Source organism: Manis javanica, chromosome 6 (assembly GCF_040802235.1).
Source record: "Manis javanica isolate MJ-LG chromosome 6, MJ_LKY, whole genome shotgun sequence".
NCBI lineage: Eukaryota > Metazoa > Chordata > Mammalia > Pholidota > Manidae > Manis > Manis javanica.
In genome coordinates this window covers 52,843,043-52,859,796 of record NC_133161.1, presented here as the reverse complement: position 1 = coordinate 52,859,796, position 16,754 = coordinate 52,843,043, and the positions used below count along the sequence as shown (strand labels likewise).

At 41.9% G+C, this 16,754-nt stretch overlaps 1 protein-coding gene and 1 pseudogene across 1 annotated transcript in view; both read left to right on the top strand.

Annotated features, from left to right (window-relative positions):
• Positions 1 to 16,754, top strand: part of DNAH11 (dynein axonemal heavy chain 11) — a 337,006-nt gene that overhangs the window by 232,465 nt on the left and 87,787 nt on the right. The window contains exons 58-61 of the mRNA XM_073238711.1: positions 4,643 to 4,756; positions 6,712 to 6,855; positions 7,478 to 7,660; positions 9,226 to 9,327. Of these exons, the coding sequence (XP_073094812.1) occupies positions 4,643 to 4,756; positions 6,712 to 6,855; positions 7,478 to 7,660; positions 9,226 to 9,327 (543 nt within the window). The remainder of the gene's footprint in view (positions 1 to 4,642; positions 4,757 to 6,711; positions 6,856 to 7,477; positions 7,661 to 9,225; positions 9,328 to 16,754) is intronic.
• LOC140850044 (U3 small nucleolar ribonucleoprotein protein MPP10 pseudogene) lies at positions 1,862 to 4,426 on the top strand (annotated as a pseudogene).

Below are 16,754 nucleotides of genomic sequence, written 5' to 3'. Positions count from 1 at the left end.
TCAAAGTACCTTCCAAATTGCAGGCTAAGATAGTCGCTTCAGAAGTTGACATCCTCCTTGATTTGAATGATTTTCCATTTTTCTATGCATTTCTTTTCTAACTATGGGTAGGGCTGAATTTTGGAGGACCATCAGGAATTTCTTACAGTCAAAAGGCAGGTAAGAGCAGCATACTAATTTGCTAGGGCTTCCGTAACAAAATTGCACTGACTTGGGAGGCTTAAAAACAGAAATTTATTTTCTGACAGTTCTGAAGCCTGGATGTCCAAGGTGTTGCCAGGCTTGGTCTCTCCTCTTGGAGAAGCCTCTTCTCAAGGAGAGGCCTCTCTTCTCGGCTGGCAAGTGCCCACCTGCCTGCTGTGTCCTCACATGGTCTTTTTTCTCTGTGTGTATTCCCCTGGTGCCCCTGGCATGTAATCCAGTTTTTCTCTTTGTATAAGGACATGAGTCACACTGAACCAGGGCCCATCCTAATGGGTTCATCTTAATTTAATCACCTCTTTAAAAGCCCTGTGTCCAAATATTATCACATTCTGAGGTATTGGGGTTAGGGATTTAACATATGAATCCTGGTGGACACAACTCAGCCCATCACAGCAGTTCCTGCAACTTGATTCTCTCCCTGTGCCACCACTAAATTTCATGAACCATCCTCAGGGAGTTTTTTGATTAACAGAGGGCAGAAAGGTTTTTGCATACCCAAGAATGGGACTCTCTCCAGATCTCTGCTGTAACAGTCAGTGGTAGAGGGAAAGCACACACTCCAAGCGATCTCTGTGGCTCTTCCCTCCTTCTCCAGGCTGAACCTTGCTGAGCACTACCCAGGAGCCATGGGGCACAAGCATCACATACTGAGGCTTACCAGGTCACTAAGAGACACAGCATTTTTCACTTGCTCTAGTCTCCTTGCACCTCAGGGCAAGAGGTATTGGGAATGAGAACTAAAGTGACCAACTTCGAGTATTTTTTTAATTTGCATTTGTGGGGTTTTTTTAATTTAATGTTCAAGATTGCTGTTTATAAAAGTTACCCAAAGGTAAAGTACTCCATTAATAGTAAAGGGCTCAAAAGGGGAAGAGTAGCAACTCCCATTCTCATAGAAATAGCACTTAAAAGAAATACTCTTTAAGTTTCTTCTAGTACTAAATGTCTGTGATCTTGAGTCCAATTTGAAATGATACTATAATAAATAGTAACAAATAGTGTTTATAGATTTATTATACCCTTATGGCAAGCAAATAAACCTGAGGTACTAACTCGCTCACTCATGCATACTCTTGCATCTGCAGCGACATTCTCCAGCACGCTGGTGTTCTTGGGATTTTCATGGTCCGTTCTTGGCAGTTTTGAGGGTTGTGGTTTGGGAGTAGTTCTCAATAAGCATGCAGAGTTCTCTTATTTACATTAATAGTTGCTGTGCATGTATTGGCAGGAGATCACATATCCACCCCGAACCAATTAGGTTCATAAAAGGTGCAGTATACAGTAAAATAATGGTTAATCAGGAGAAGGGTAATTAATGCTAATAAAGCTGTAGTAGACAACATAATTTGTTGTGAGCAGTATTTAACTTTACGGTATAGTTAAACCTGTTCATTCCAAACAACATCTGAGGAATTCACATTTGTTCACACTTTACACTCCCCAGTCACCATCACCACGGAGCCTTCCCTGGCGTGACTGGATTCCTGGGGCCTGGTACCACAGCTCTGCAACTCCCGTTTCTGCTGAGGGCTCCCAGTGTATCCTTCCTGGCCTTTCAGATTCTATAGATGTCCTAAGAGGAGGGGGATACAAACCTCAAAGCCTCTCATGTTGTTTTGGTTCAAGTTTACCAGCCTGGTTTCCCTGTGGCCATGTTATGTGTGTTCATGTCAGGAGGCGGAGCAGCACTCGTTTGGAGTGTGGAGGGGGCCGTTGGCCCCTCAGCAGTGGAGTGGACAGCAGTGCCTTTGTTCCATTGCCACAGGCAAAATGACTGCAGCTATAGCTAGTTCTCAGGTCCTTAGAAAAGCCAATAATCAGACTTTATAAAAATTCTACTGATGGCCCAGGTCTCATGTGGATGCAGGCTGCAGGCTGCAGGCCCCCGGCAAATTCTGAAGTAGGGAAGGATTCAAGATGGATTGGCATCAAACTTTACTTCTTTAACAGAAGTTCTTCGTGACTTTACTAAAATAGTGGAGAATGGTAGAGTCCATGGAAGTCCTTTACAAAAATTGGTGAGAAACAGACTTGATGATGAGCAGATTTGGCAACAACTAGAACTGCAAAATGAACCAGTTTTACAGTATGTCCAGAATGCAGTTAGTGAAACAATGAAAGACAAAGACATCAGTCTTCTCCCAGAGAATGAAGAGCAGGAGCGTGAGGAGGATGGCTCAGAGACGGAGGCTGGTGGCCCAGCGGATCCAGAACAAGATTTAGAAGAGGAGGAAGTATCGCACCTGAGTGTTAGTGATCCCAAAGGGGATGAGCGAGCTAAAAACGCAGACAAATTTGATCTGAGGAGAAGCCCAGTTTTCAGTGATGAGGATTCTGATCTTGACTTTGATATCAGCAATTTGGAACAGCAGAGCAAGGTGCAAAACCAAGTGTCTGGGAAACCCAGAGAAAAGTCCATAGTAGATGAAAAATTCTTCAAACTATCTGAAATGGAGACCTTTTAAGAAAACATAGAAAAGGAAGCACAAAAAGATGAGGAGGAGGAAGAAGATACAGATTTTTTTGAAGATGTTAATTCTGATGAAGATGAGGAAGGACTCTTTGAAAGTCAAAAACTTAAGTCAGGTAAAAGTTCCAGAAATCTGAAATACAAAGATTTCTTTGATCCAGTTGAAAGTGATGAAGACTTAGCAAGTGTTCACGATGATGAACTGGGTTCAGATGAAGAGTAAGAGATTGCTGAGAAGGAGAAGACAGCATTTCTGAAGCAGATGAACATAATGATCTTGAAGAAAGTGAAGATGGTAAACAACATAAACCTTTGCTTTGCCAGTTGATGAGGAAATGGAAATTATAGATATCTTATACGTAGAGAAAGATTCTGATAAAGTTAAATCCTCTTTTGAAAAAACACAGGAAAAGATGAATGAAAAAATTGCATCTTTAGAAATAGAATTGTTGTGAAAAAAACTCTGGCAGCTTCAAGGAGGAGTGATGGCACAAAGGCGACCAGAGAACAGCCTTCCAGAGGAGACCCTGCACATGGCACCTGTGACCACAGAGGAAACTACCCTTCAACTGGAAGATATCATTAAGCAGAGAATAAGAGATCAGGCTTGGGGCGATGTAGTACATAAAGAAAAACCCAAAGAGGATGCATATGAGTACAAAAAGCACATAACATTAGACCATGAGAAGAGCAGATTGAGCCTTGCTGAAATTTATGAACAGGAATACATCAAACTCAACCAGGAAAAAAACAGCAGCAGAAGAAAATCCAGAGCATGCAGAAATTCAGAAAATGAGAGATTCACTCTTCTTAAAGTTGGATGCCCTTTCAAACTTTCACTTCATCCCCAAACCGCCTGTTCCAGAGATTAAGGTTGTGTCGAATCTGCCAGCCCTAACCCTGGAAGAAGTAGCCCCAGTGAGTGTCAGTGATGCAGCTCTCCTGGCCCCAGAGGAAGTCAAGGAATAAAATAAAGCTGGAGACATAAAAACAGCTGCTGAAAAAACAGTTACAGACAAGAAACGAGAACGAAGGAAAAAGAAATTTCAGAAGCATATGAAAATAAAGCCGAAGGAAAAGCGGAGAAAGCTGCTTGCAAAGAGCAACCCAGATCAAGAAAGGAAATACACAAAAAGCATAGCTTCAGAGAAGTTGAAAAAGCTGACCAAAACAGGCAGAGCTTTGTTATTAAAGGATGAAGGTAAAGACAAAGCCTTAAAGTCATCTCAAGCATTCTTTTCCCAGTTACAAGATCAAGTAAAGATGCAAATCAATGATGCAAAGAAAAAAGAAGACAGGATATTTCTGTTCATAAATTAAAGCTGTAATGTATTTAAATATAATGTAAATATTAATGTGTAAACTTATGTTCTGTCATTGTTTTGTTTATAATAAAATTTTTGAGAAGTAAAAAAAAAAAAAGAAAAAAAAATTCTACCTATGGTTAAACATGCACAGAAAAGAATGCTATCTTCTAGCCAGTTGAACAAAAAGCTTCTCATCTGTTCTTAAAGAACAGCCAATATGGTTTTTACACATATGTAAGCAAAAATTAGATAGGGAATTCTAGCAAGAATATTTTGTGGTCTGGGTTACTGAGCCAGCCTGAATTTTCATTTGTCCAGGACTCTCTGAAAAAGAAATCTGAAGAACAGATGAATCATTTTATCTTGCATTTATTATTGGTAGCACCTTATAATTAGTCAAAGCCATATTTGGAGCATTTTGATATTTGAACCTATTTGTGTTGGGATTTGTGGTTGCGTATTGTATGTTGTTGCGCATATGTGAAGCATTGCATATATGCTGTGCCTGAAAGTGAGGCTTTAGAACAATATCCTCATCTGTTCAAAATGTAGACAAATGAATTATTGAACAGTGCGTCTCAGTTAGCCTGCATTTTTCAGTAGAGATATCCAAGGTGATAATTGGTTTATGTGGATTTGTGTGCTTTTCCTTTCTGAGTAGGTGACGGCCATTCAGACTGAAGTGTCCCAGAAACAGAGAGAGTGTGAGGCCGACTTACTCAAGGCTGAGCCCGTGCTGGTGGCTGCGACAGCTGCACTCAATACGCTAAACAGGGTAAAGACGAAGATTTGGCTCCAGGGGTTCCTCAGAATAATACTTAAGGGTTGTTAGGGTTTGAATAACTAAACTGAGAGTAAAGTCCATGCAACCAAAGGATTTTTAAAAGGAAACAAAGTCCCATAAGATATTAAAGTAGAAACAAACGTTTGAGGTCATCACGATGGTTCAACTTTCTTTCCCATCCAGGAGTCTGGCCTGCCACCAGGCAGTCTCTTTTTGAATACTTCCAACACAGTGGGATTTACACTCACATGAAAGGCAATTCTGTTGTCAGCGACTAAATCCAGTTGTTCATATTATGTGTTGCTTTAAGAACTAAATGGGGGATTCTTTATTTCCTCTGGTAAAAAAAGTAGCATTAATGAGAAACCCTCATGGTAAGAACAATAGGCTAGGAACAGAGATACCTAGCTTTGGCCCACACCATTTTTCCTAGCTTCACTTTATTAGCAAAACCTCATAAGCACTCAAATTCCCATAAGAATAAAATCTGTGACTATCAGAAGAGTAAGGAAAAATGGAATTGTGAGTAATGGTATTTTAAGAGCCTCAGGGTATCTTATCCTCAGGTTCTACTAGGTCTCTGGGGAGAACTCCAGAGAATTTTCAGGCCTGAGATTCTTAATATTCAGCTTCAAAGAGGAAAGGATCCAGACCTTCACAGCTCTTCAAAGGAATATTCAAATTCTTTTTTTTAAGTACGTTTTTGAAGAAAATAATTTTGATTATAAGCAAAGAGTTATTACCTACATGGATGTCTTATGCTATTACCATAAAACTGAAAGTCTTTAAAGAATGTAAATATACAAGATTGATTTTGATGCATTTAAATACTCTGCCGCAATGAAAATGATGATGTTGAATACTAGTTAACAGGAAAAAATGTTCAGGATATAGTAAGTGAATAAAACAAATATAAACTAGGGTATGTTATATGACTTTTTTGGGGGTGTGTTAAGAACATAACATACTTGTGCATAGAAAAAAATTGGGAAAAAGGACAACAGTAACTGATTATCTCTGAGTAATGGAAGTTTGTATCCTGAGCACTGGAGTGTTAATTAACTTCTTTGTGCTGCTCTACATTTGCATGTTTTTCTCTGAGCATTAACCCAGACAAAATAATATCACTTAAATATAGAACTCAGTATATTTATAAATGATAAAAGAATCTTCAGTAGCCAGCTCTCAATTGTCATTAGCATATTTTAGGTTTTTGCTTTTTATCTTCACATCCTTTCCATTCCTTGAAGTTGTTTCCCAAATAAATATGCAATTTATGTTAATGGAGCAGAATCAGGTTCAACATTAGATAAGGTTTTAGAGGTAAGAGTATATTATATAACTCATGAAATATCACAGAGAAAACACTTGTTTTGAAAAAATCATGTATCATTAACTTACATCTACTTCTTATAAGACCTTTATATACTTCTATATACACTTCTCAATTTCTGCCCCGAAGTATTTGCCCTAATACTTACAGAGCTGACCCTTGAACAGCACAGATCTGAACTGTAATAGGTGTTTCTCATGCATGTAAAGCAGAAAAACAAAACTCAGAGACTCTGAAATATAAGGGATTATATTTGCGGGAGGGCCTGGTTAAAATGCAAATATAGTATAAAGTTGGGATATATTCCATAAATACCTGTATGTTTATAAAATTCCCTGGACTCAGTGAACAAGGCTCTGCAGGTTTGTTATATCAGATGGACAGTTTCTCTTGGAAGCTAAAAAGGGCAGTGATGTTTGCAGAGATTCAGAAAAGTGCCCAGTGAGAGGGTCAGTTCCATCCAAGGTGGAATCCCTGGGTGGACCGTAGAAGCTGCTAGGCTGCAATTAATGTGAAAAGGGAAAGTGGGAGGCAGTAAAGTAACATCCTGGTAACGTCCCTGCATTCTCTGGACCTCCCCTGGACTTGAGTGTGTCCGTGTGCTTTTCTTCAGGTCAATCTCACCGAACTGAAAGCCTTTCCCAGCCCTCCGAGCGCGGTCACCAATGTGACTGCAGCCGTGATGGTCCTTCTGGCACCCCGGGGCCGAGTGCCAAAGGACCGAAGCTGGAAAGCAGCTAAAGTCTTCATGGGAAAGGTATCAGACAGCCCGGCAAGATGAATCCCAACCATTTCTGGTTTTCAGTACTGCGGTTATACTTGACAGGAAAAGATGGTCAAGTCAAAAGAAATCATCTTAGTATTCATTGAGTGCAAACTGCTGTATGTTCTCTAGATTTCGAATTTCGTTTGCAGAGTTGAGTTCAGCTTGGAGGTGGTAGCATACCTAAGTCAAGAGCAGCAGCAGTTGGAAGGTTGCTAATTATTTGCAAAATTACGAAAGCAGTTAAGTGTAGGAGGGAGAAAATTACATGGATTTCTTATGCTGGAAAAATGTTACTAATGTAAGAAGGTGAAGCAGAGGGGCTCTTTGGTATGTGTTTTTCTTTTTCTTTTCTGCCTTTCTTTTCTTTCAAAATGTGAATGCCTCCTGCACAGGGACTGAATATTTTACCCTGGGATAGAAGAGATTTTAAAAGTGTCCATTGCTAATTCTTACTTCATACTATAAAGGCTGAAAAAGTCAAACAGTAGGATAAATGCAGCTTGCCAATTTTGCCTTTGTAATGCAAGTCCTAAAAGCTGATTTTAACTTTTGATCTTGGAATTTTCTCTGCAGCCCAAATGGGTTCATTGCAATAAGTCTTTTTGCTTTACAGGTTGATGATTTTTTACAAGCATTAATTAACTATGACAAAGAGCACATTCCAGAGAACTGTCTAAAAGTGGTGAATGAACAGTATTTGAAAGACCCAGAGTTCAGTCCAAACCTGATTAGGACCAAATCTTTTGCAGCAGCTGGTCTTTGTGCCTGGGTCATCAACATCATGAAATTCTATGAGGTATCAGTCTTAATCTGGTGGTTTACAGGTGTTACTCACAAAGGGCCGTAAGCATGTTAGGTTCTAGGCCAGCAAAAAATGTAAAATGATCTGGTACTTAATTTGGCATTAAAATTATTTTAATTAATTAATAAGATAAAGTTTGAAGATGGAGACATAAAAGTATCAGATTAAACAATCCTATACAGAGAATATTTGAAATGTGGAAATTATCTTTTTCTAGGGTAGAATGATTAGCTACTTTAGATCAAATAGCAGTAATGAATTTGATTTGATTAGATACAAACTTATTGGCTAGATTAATTATACTTATTTTGTTAAAATATTAATTTCATGTTAACTTGAAACAAATACAAGTCTGAATTTGTGTTTATCTAAACTTAATCCCTACTCTCAATGCAAAAATTTACACCATCCATTGTAGACTTAATGAGATGAGGAAATAACCAGCTTTCTTTTTGCTTGAGTGTTTACATGACAAACACGTATTTTGACTATATATAGTCTAATCTAAAGTTTGTACCATCAAACAATATAGAGATAGATTATCATTTCGCTTAGTCATTTATTTATTATCAAATGCTTACTGTCTGCCAACTCTGTTCCAAGAACTTTGGCTGGGAAAAGGGAACAGTGCGTGTCCCCTGAGGCTGAAGAACTGTGTCCTTTTTTTGTGGAAGGTTGTAATATTTACAAATGGAATTACTGAGGAAATGCCAAATATAATCAATGTGATTCCCAAAATGATTTTCATAAACCAGATTATATCCCTTATATTGGGAACCCACAGGAACAGGAGGAGCCTGTTGATCTTTCTCTCTTATTCATGGAAATCTGTATTGAGCAAGAGTTTAGACAGACTGCTCTTGATGTATGGGCCTCTCTCCATAACAAAATGCCCAACCGCTGTGCTCTCCTTGCACCGTAAGTGAAAAGATGAGCAAACACCTAGACTGTGGCTGTGCTCTGTGTTGTTTTGCTATCAAATAGGAAATAAAATTTAATTTCCTTCCCCACTTCCCACAGGAGAAAAATTAGCCCATCAAAATTCTCAAACCATTCAGATAACACACACTTAAATTGGCCAGTAATTTAGAAAAGAAAAGAAAAGTGTGATTAATATTGTGTGAGGATATTCCTTCCACTCTCCTTTCTGTTTGCAGAGAATTTCTCCACATTTATTTTCTTCCCTAAAGTCAAGACTTGATCCCAACTTTAGGTATAGTTCTTGCACACTACAATTTCTAGTGATATGAGGATTACCTCCAAATTTTAATGACAAACTAATCTTAGTATCTTAATGGTGTTTGATGTATATAGTATTTTATACAAGAACTTGTAACTCTAATGTCTAGAATAATTGACTAAATGGCAACCAGAGATCGTGGAAGGCTATGTAGATTTTGGCTTTGCCATTAGGTAGAACCATTGCTAAGAAATAAACCACAAATGACTAAGTGAATTAGAGATTTTAGTAAAGCTCCCAGCAAATGTAGGATTGAATGTGTACTCATTCTCTTTGAATCTTTATTGCTTCATGAATTAAACTCCATTTGGATTTTCAGGTCTACTGTGATGTGGAGCCAAAACGCCAAGCGTTAGCCCAAACAAACTTAGAATTGGCTGCAGCTACTGAAAAACTAGAAGCTCTCAGGAAAAAGTTGGAGGTAAGTGTAAATTATGACCCTGAGAAAGTTCCCAAGGGATGGCACCTCCCCCTTAGAATTCCACCTTCAGACAGGGACATATTGAAGTTCTAACAGACAGAAAGGAATTCGATCTCATACATGTATCCATTTATATAGTCTTTCAGTAGATATTTCTTATCTGCTATATGCTAGACACTGACCTTGAAAAGGGGAAATTATCATGGTTTCTGCACTTAACAAACTTTGATGGTGTGGTAGGAGGAGGAGGAGGGTGGCACATAGTGATTAAAAGCAAGGATTCTGGGATCAGACTGTCTGAGCTTATATCCTGGCTCCACTACTTACTGTTTGGCCTTGCACAGGTTAGTTAACTGTCGCGACCCTTCAGGGACCGAAGCAACACGCCCAAGGTCTTGATTCTTCTCTAGGCTTTATTGTCTAATCTCTCGCAGCAGTTACAGCAGTTGTCGGGAAGCTCCTCTCCCTCCCAGCGGGCTCCCTTATATTCAGTCACCCAACCAATCCGGGACAGTATCATGCGTGACCTTTAAGTGGATAGGTGTCACGTGCCACTCTAAGCAGGCAGCACGAGCTGTGCACGGGTACGGAAGTCTGCTGGGCCAATCCCCAACAAGGAAGAGGGGAAAGGGTGGTGAGCAGGAAGCAGGCACCATCTTTAGGGCATTGTCCAGCTAGAGTGGGGCTCAGCCTAGGCCATAGGCCGGGCCCCCATATCTCCCCCTTTATTGTTTTATAACCAAAGGGCTGTTGGGATCATGCCTGTCTTAGGTCGCCCGGAGTCTGCGTCATTCTTACCCGTCCTCAGGCAACAGACAGCTTAGGTCTGCGCCCTGTCTTAGGTTGATATGCGCAGCTCCCGATCTTACCCGTCCTTGACTACTGATCCAGCATATTAAGCCATACTCTAGGGGAGATGCCTTCCTCTACCGCTGCCATGGCCTGCAACAGGACCTTCCGTTCTCCCCGTTGCTGTTTTTGTATGGAACAGACTTTCCTCCCAAGCACGAGGAGGCCCACAATTAGCAATATTCCTATGACACCTACACCTGACCAGGCTTTGGTGGCGTTTAACATCTTGCCTAACTGTCTGGACAAGTTGGCAGCTTTAGAATAATTATGAAAATGAATACCAGTAATACACCCTCATATACACAGCCCACAGACAAAACCTCCCCCAAGAGGTCCAATTGTTCTTGAAGAAGGTTCAGTGGCCTGGGACAGACCATTCAGCATCTCTGCTGTAGGAATGGTGATCCACGGCAGGAGCAGAAGCAGTGCGATCATCTTGTACCTCTGCTCCGGGGTTTTCCACTCTGCGTATCAGACGTTCAGGCACCCAAACAGGGTTCTGCTGGTCCTGTGGAAAAACACAAACTGAGCCTCGGGTCCAGATTATCACTGGGTCCGGGCCTTTCCATGTTCCTTCCAACACATCCTTCCACAAAACTTTAGGCAGGTGTTTTGGATTGGATTGTTGGCCGTGCCACTCTGCTGCACTGCAGCCATTTTTGTCCAGTGTTCTAAAGTCTTCTCCTATTCCCCCTTTTTGTTTATATAAGGCATTCTTGAGGGTGAGGTGGGTGCGTTCCACCATACCCTGACCCTGAGGGTTGTCTCTAGCTCCCTGCTGCTCTCATGACACAAAAGGATGTCATCCATATATTATCAGGGGAAACTGTTTCCTGACAGTTTGTAAGGCCTTCTTTACATACGCATGGTGGGGCTATTAGCCATGCCCTGTGGCAATAAACCTTTGACAGTCTCTGGGGTGAAGCGGGATGGAGAAGAAACAGTCTTTGATATCTATCACTATTGAATTCCATCCTCTGGGCAGGGCCACAGGGAGAGGAAGGCCTAATTGTACAGGTCCCATAAGCTCCATCTGTCTGTTCACTGCCCTGAGATTATGGAGTAATCTCCACTTGCCAGACTTTTTAGGTGTGTTCCATGGCGAGGTAGAGGGCTGGAGGTGACCAGCTGCTATCTGTTCTTGTACTAAAGTGTGGGCTGCTTCCTTCTTTTCTTTGGTGAGGGGCCACTGAGGTACCCACATGGGCCTTTTTGCTATAGGCTGTTTTCCCTCAGTGGCCCCGAAGAAAAACCCAATCCTGGTCCTCCGGGCCCTTTGGGCGGTCTCCCTGCTAAAAGGATTGGTTGTTCTTTCCCTTGGAGATCCTTCCCTAGTCCTCTAGTGCCCGCGTACCCCTGTTTTTTCATTATGGCATTAGACTGCTCACTGTAAAGAGTCTCTGTGGTTAGTTTAACTCTGCTATTAAACCTGTTCTCTAGCTCGTCCCCCGAAAGTTCCCCGTCTTCATCCTCATCAGATGGCAGTCCCTGTTCAGATCCCCCTTCCGATGCCTTTGCGGAGGCACGCTCTTCTCGTACTTCCTCTAATATTTCCTCCCCCTCTTGGGTGGCCTCTCGGCAGCTTGGCTTCTGTCCCTTCAGGCAATTTTTTACTTGACCCCAAATAGGGATTGTCCCTGGTGGAAGGGGCTCCCTCTTGTCTGCCTGGCGTAGGTCATCCCCCAGCCTGTCCCATAAAGAGCTGGTGATTTTTCCTTCATCTAAGAACCATGGGGCATGATTCTCTATAGTGTTCAGGAATGCCCTGGCAGTCTTCATTTTCAAAGGGGTTCCATTAGCTCTAAGGAGTGCTTTCAGAGGTTCCTCGGCCCTAAGCCTAGAGGCCTCCGTCCCCATCCTCTCTCTAAAGGGGCAAGCATCCTAGTTATGATTTAGATGGACTACGTCGCTAATTCCGTGAACCTTTTGATTTCGTCACCACTCTGTGAACCTTTTTATTTCGTCGCCGCTCTGCGAACCTTCACTGGCGCCTCCTCATTCCATATATTATAATAAACAATGTCACAAACACTAACAGGACACACACACTACACATAAACACCCACCACAACTGCCTGCTGTCTGCCCTGCCACATATACTTTCAGTTTGCTCACCGATTCCTCCTCGGTTCCCTCTCCCGGTCTGGCCAGCCGACCGAATGGCGTCCAGCGATGTTCCTGAAGAGTTACAAGCTCTACTTCATCGGCAGGTGCCAGGGTCAGCGGATCAGGTCGCAACAAGGTTTAGCGATTCCCGGGTTTCGGCACCACTTGTCGCGACCCTTCAGGGACCGAAGCAACACGCCCAAGGTCTTGATTCTTCTCTAGGCTTTATTGTCTAATCTCTCGCGGCGGTTACAGCAGTTGTCGGGAAGCTCCTCTCCCTCCTGGCGGGCTCCCTTATATTCAGTCACCCAACCAATCTGGGACAGTATCATGCGTGACCTTTAAGCAGATAGGTGTCACGCGCTACTCTAAGCGGGCAGCACGAGCTGTGCACGGGTACGGAAGTCTGCTGGGCCAATCCCCAACAGGGAAGAGGGGAAAGGGTGGTGAGCAGGAAGCAGGCGCCATCTTTAGGGCATTGTCCAGCTAGAGTGGGGCTCAGCCTCGGCCGTAGGCTGGGCCCCCACAGTTAACCTCTCCAAGTCTTTGTTTTTTTCATCTGTGAAACAAGTATTATGATAGCACCCACTTTTTAGGTAGGATGGTAAGGATTAAATAGGAATGGTTCATATTAAGAATTTAGTATGGTACCTGGGCACATAGTAAGTTCTTAGAGAATATCGCTACAAATATTACCATCATTACTGTTTCCACAAATATGTAACCAGTCATTCCCATCCAGCATTGTATTAGTATATATGTGCCTATAGAGAGAGTGCAACAGGCGCACCAAGGAAACACTGAGCCTGGAAAAACTAGAGATATTTTCATGATGAAGGTGCACTTGGCATGGGGTTCAAAGGTTTCTTGGCAGTCACCAGGACCACTAGGTTGGGAAGGGTATTCCTGGCAGAGAATAAAGAAAAGAGGGAAGATGTTGATACACTTGAGGAAACTCAATAGACCAGAGCTCTAAGGTGAGTGCTTTGGAGAAAGTTAGGAAGAGCAGGAAGTAATGAGAGATGGATTTGTGAAGGTGGGCAAAGGTCTTCCTTGCCTTCCATACTACAAAATTTAACTTTCATCTGACTAGTGATATTTGAGACTTTGAAATGTTTTAATAGGCTAATGACATGCTCGAACTAGCTCTTCAGCAGCTGAATGGAAGCTGGAGGGAGAGAATAGTCCAGAAGGTAGAAGGCACGGCAGTGAGTCCTCTTAGGGCCTCAGCTAAGGCAGAAGAAGCCCTGCTGTGGAGAGTGAAATGGATGTAAGCTGGCTGATGGGATATGGAGGGAGGAAGAGGAATACAAAGCAGAGATGATGAGCTTGAGGAGTCTGACAAGGCAGCACGGAGTAGTGCAATCAGAGCGGGAGGCTACATAATCCTGGCAACCTAAGGAGACCGTTGGCACTTCAGCTTTTCTAGAACATAGTTACAATAAACAGCTACCTTTCAAGTAGGGTGTTTGTGATTTTTCTGCTACCCAGAATCCAGCCTACCTTCTTTGGGGCTTTAGCAAGGGTGCTCTTCCTTCCCTTTTCTAGCTGAAGACTAGATATATGATCCAAGATTTGCCAATTTGGTTCCCCATCTCTAAAATTCGAATCATGAGCAAAAGAATAAAAAGACTGAAATCAGAGTTTCCTGCGTCCTAGATACACTGTCCCGTGAGACTTTCAGGTAGTTCCTGCTCCCAAGACAGATCTCTGAGTGCCTGGTTGTGCTGCTTCACCCTTCCTTCCTTCCTAACAGCCTCCACCACCCCTATTTCCTTCCAGTAAATTCCCTTCAGCTTAAATTAGGTGCAGTTGGTTTCTGTTACTTCTAACCTATGAATCCTAATGTATTGAGATGCTATTCATTGTGTAGTACACAATCGATAAATGTTAGCTCCCACTCTCTTCCTGTAGGACCGGTAAGTTATGTGGTCAGCAGTCAGGAGTGAAGTTTGAGAGTAATGCCTGGCTCAGGAATGTAGATTTGGGAATCATTGGTGTGAACATCATATACATAGAGAAATTGTCCAGTGGAAGTGTGAAGAATAAGGAGCAATGGAAGCTGAAGGCAGGCCTTGGGGAGGATGTTCCTACCTTGGAGTAAATCCTGCTGTGGGTTCCCTGAACAGGTGAACTCAGCAGCCACTGCAGCCTGGAATCTGGTGCTCAGAGAGGCCAGGAAGCCAAGCCCGAATCCTCATAGAACAAGGCCTGAACTTGGGACTACTACTTGTTAATTTGGCAAAAAAATGTGGGGAGCAGGGAGACATTCTAATAGAGAGCACCTCCCAGATTTAAGGACAAGGTCTCAAAAGAGAGGGAAGATCATCTTTCCAAGGCAGAGCCGAAGGCTCTGACTCATTGAATATACCAGGAAGAGAATAAATTGGCTTCTCATTTTACTGTTCAATAATTATAAAGAATATTTTTTTGATAATATTTTAATAAGATGCTTAACAACCCCAAAAGCTTTCTCCTTAAGCCATGGAAAATTCCAGTACCTCTCACAGTAATTCACAATGCCTTATCTTTCAAGAGGGCTGCTTCTAATGACCTCCTGACCATTACTCGCTGCCCAAGTAACTTGACCCTTCCCTCCTTTCTGTTCAATCAGTACATATTCCTGCTACAGCAGCAAGCATGCTAGTCAATAAATCCTGGTGACTTTGAAAGAAAAACAAGTCAACAACAGTTGATTTAGACAAATTTAGAATGAACATGTTAATTTTCTAAGAATTATCTTCATTCATTGGTCAAAGTTCAGTCAACTTGACTAAAATGTTTAGAAAAATGTCACCTATTGTTAATGCTTCATGTATGTTGTAAGCAATTTAATGTTCATAGAAAACATGACAAGGATGGTCAAGACAACTGTGTCACAATGTAAGCACAGGTTCACATATCAATAGGCCACAGAACTAACTTTGCAGACACAGAGAAAACAACACATAATAATAATCAAAATGTGTTTATGAAGAATGGGTCCTCTGTATCCCCCTACCAAGAATAGATTATCAGAAGGAAATTCTTAATGCAACAGAATCTCTGGCCCCAGCTCCTACCAAGGCTGAATTCTTTACGAAGACACCATGACTGATCATAGCAAGGACGAAATACCTCTGCATAGTTTGTCTGTTGGCACACTAGTCAGGTAAAGGCTTTAGTCAAAGTGAAATTATAAATTTACTAGCTTTGCCTTTGTTTCCTCCAGCCTCTCATTTTTCTTCTCTCCTCAGCTTTCTCTCCTCCTGATCTTACGCCTCCTGGGTTGCCTTCTTGACTGACCAAGTCGGGATGTGTCTGATACCAGCATCTGGGCTATGATGGAAACTCATTTATACCAGTGTTACTCCATATGCATTTTCTCTTTTGAGTCTGTATCTCTACTTTAAGATGAAAAGATGGCCTTATATTGAAGGTCAAGTGAAAAAGAAATTCTTGAGCAGGAGTGGAAGAAAGGCCATCATGTCTTTTAAACACAGAGCCTAACTAAGAATGCCAAAAAGAAAACCCAAAGTCAGTTTCTTTAGGGCAGTGGTTCTCAAAGTGTGTTCCCCAAATCAGCAGTAGCATCAGTGTTACCTGAGAACTTGTTAGAAATAAGGACTCTCAGAACCCACACCAGATCTACTGAAGGGGAAACTCTGGTGGGGAGCCCAGGAATCTGGGTTTTATCAAAGTCTCCTGGTGGTTCTGATGCCTGCTCAGTTTGAAAACCACTGGCTTGAGGAATCTAGTGGGCTGGGGCCCTTGGGGTGAGTCCCTCCTTTCTCCATTTACTTCTAGAATTCAAGAAGCCAGGGCCTATCTAGAACTGTGAAGGAACCAAGATTTTCCCCTACTTACAAGCAAACAACTTAGCCCACCATGGTTTCATGGAGGCTGGCAGAAGACATGAGTCTTGCGGGTCAGAGACCCATGGTCGCTGTGACTCACAGCACAGCAGCAGCATGAACCGCACACCTTCCTCAGTTTCTAATGATGTAATAATTGGGTCATTGACAAATATAGGCAGTCTCTAAATTATGCAAGTTTGCTAATTAAAGTCTCTTTGAACTTTGCACATACAGTTGACCCTTCAACAACATGGGTTGGAACTGTACAGGACCACTTATACATGGATTTTTTGCAATAAATCTATTGAAAAATTTTTTGGAGATCTGCAACAATTTGAAAAAATATTTTCTGTAGTTTACTTTATTTTAAGAATATAGAATATAATGTGACATACAAACTATCGATTGTTTATGTTATCAGTAAGGCTTCTGGTCAACAGTAGGCTATTAGTGGTGAAGTTTTGGGGGAGTTAAAAGTTATACATGGGTTTTCAACTGCACTGGGGTATTGGTGTCACTAACCCCCACATTGTTGAAGGGTCAGCTGTATTTACAAATGCAATGTTTTAAGACTTCTTTAGGGTTGTTAGAACCTGCAGGTAGCAAGGTGCCATAGTAAGGAGTCTCCTAAGT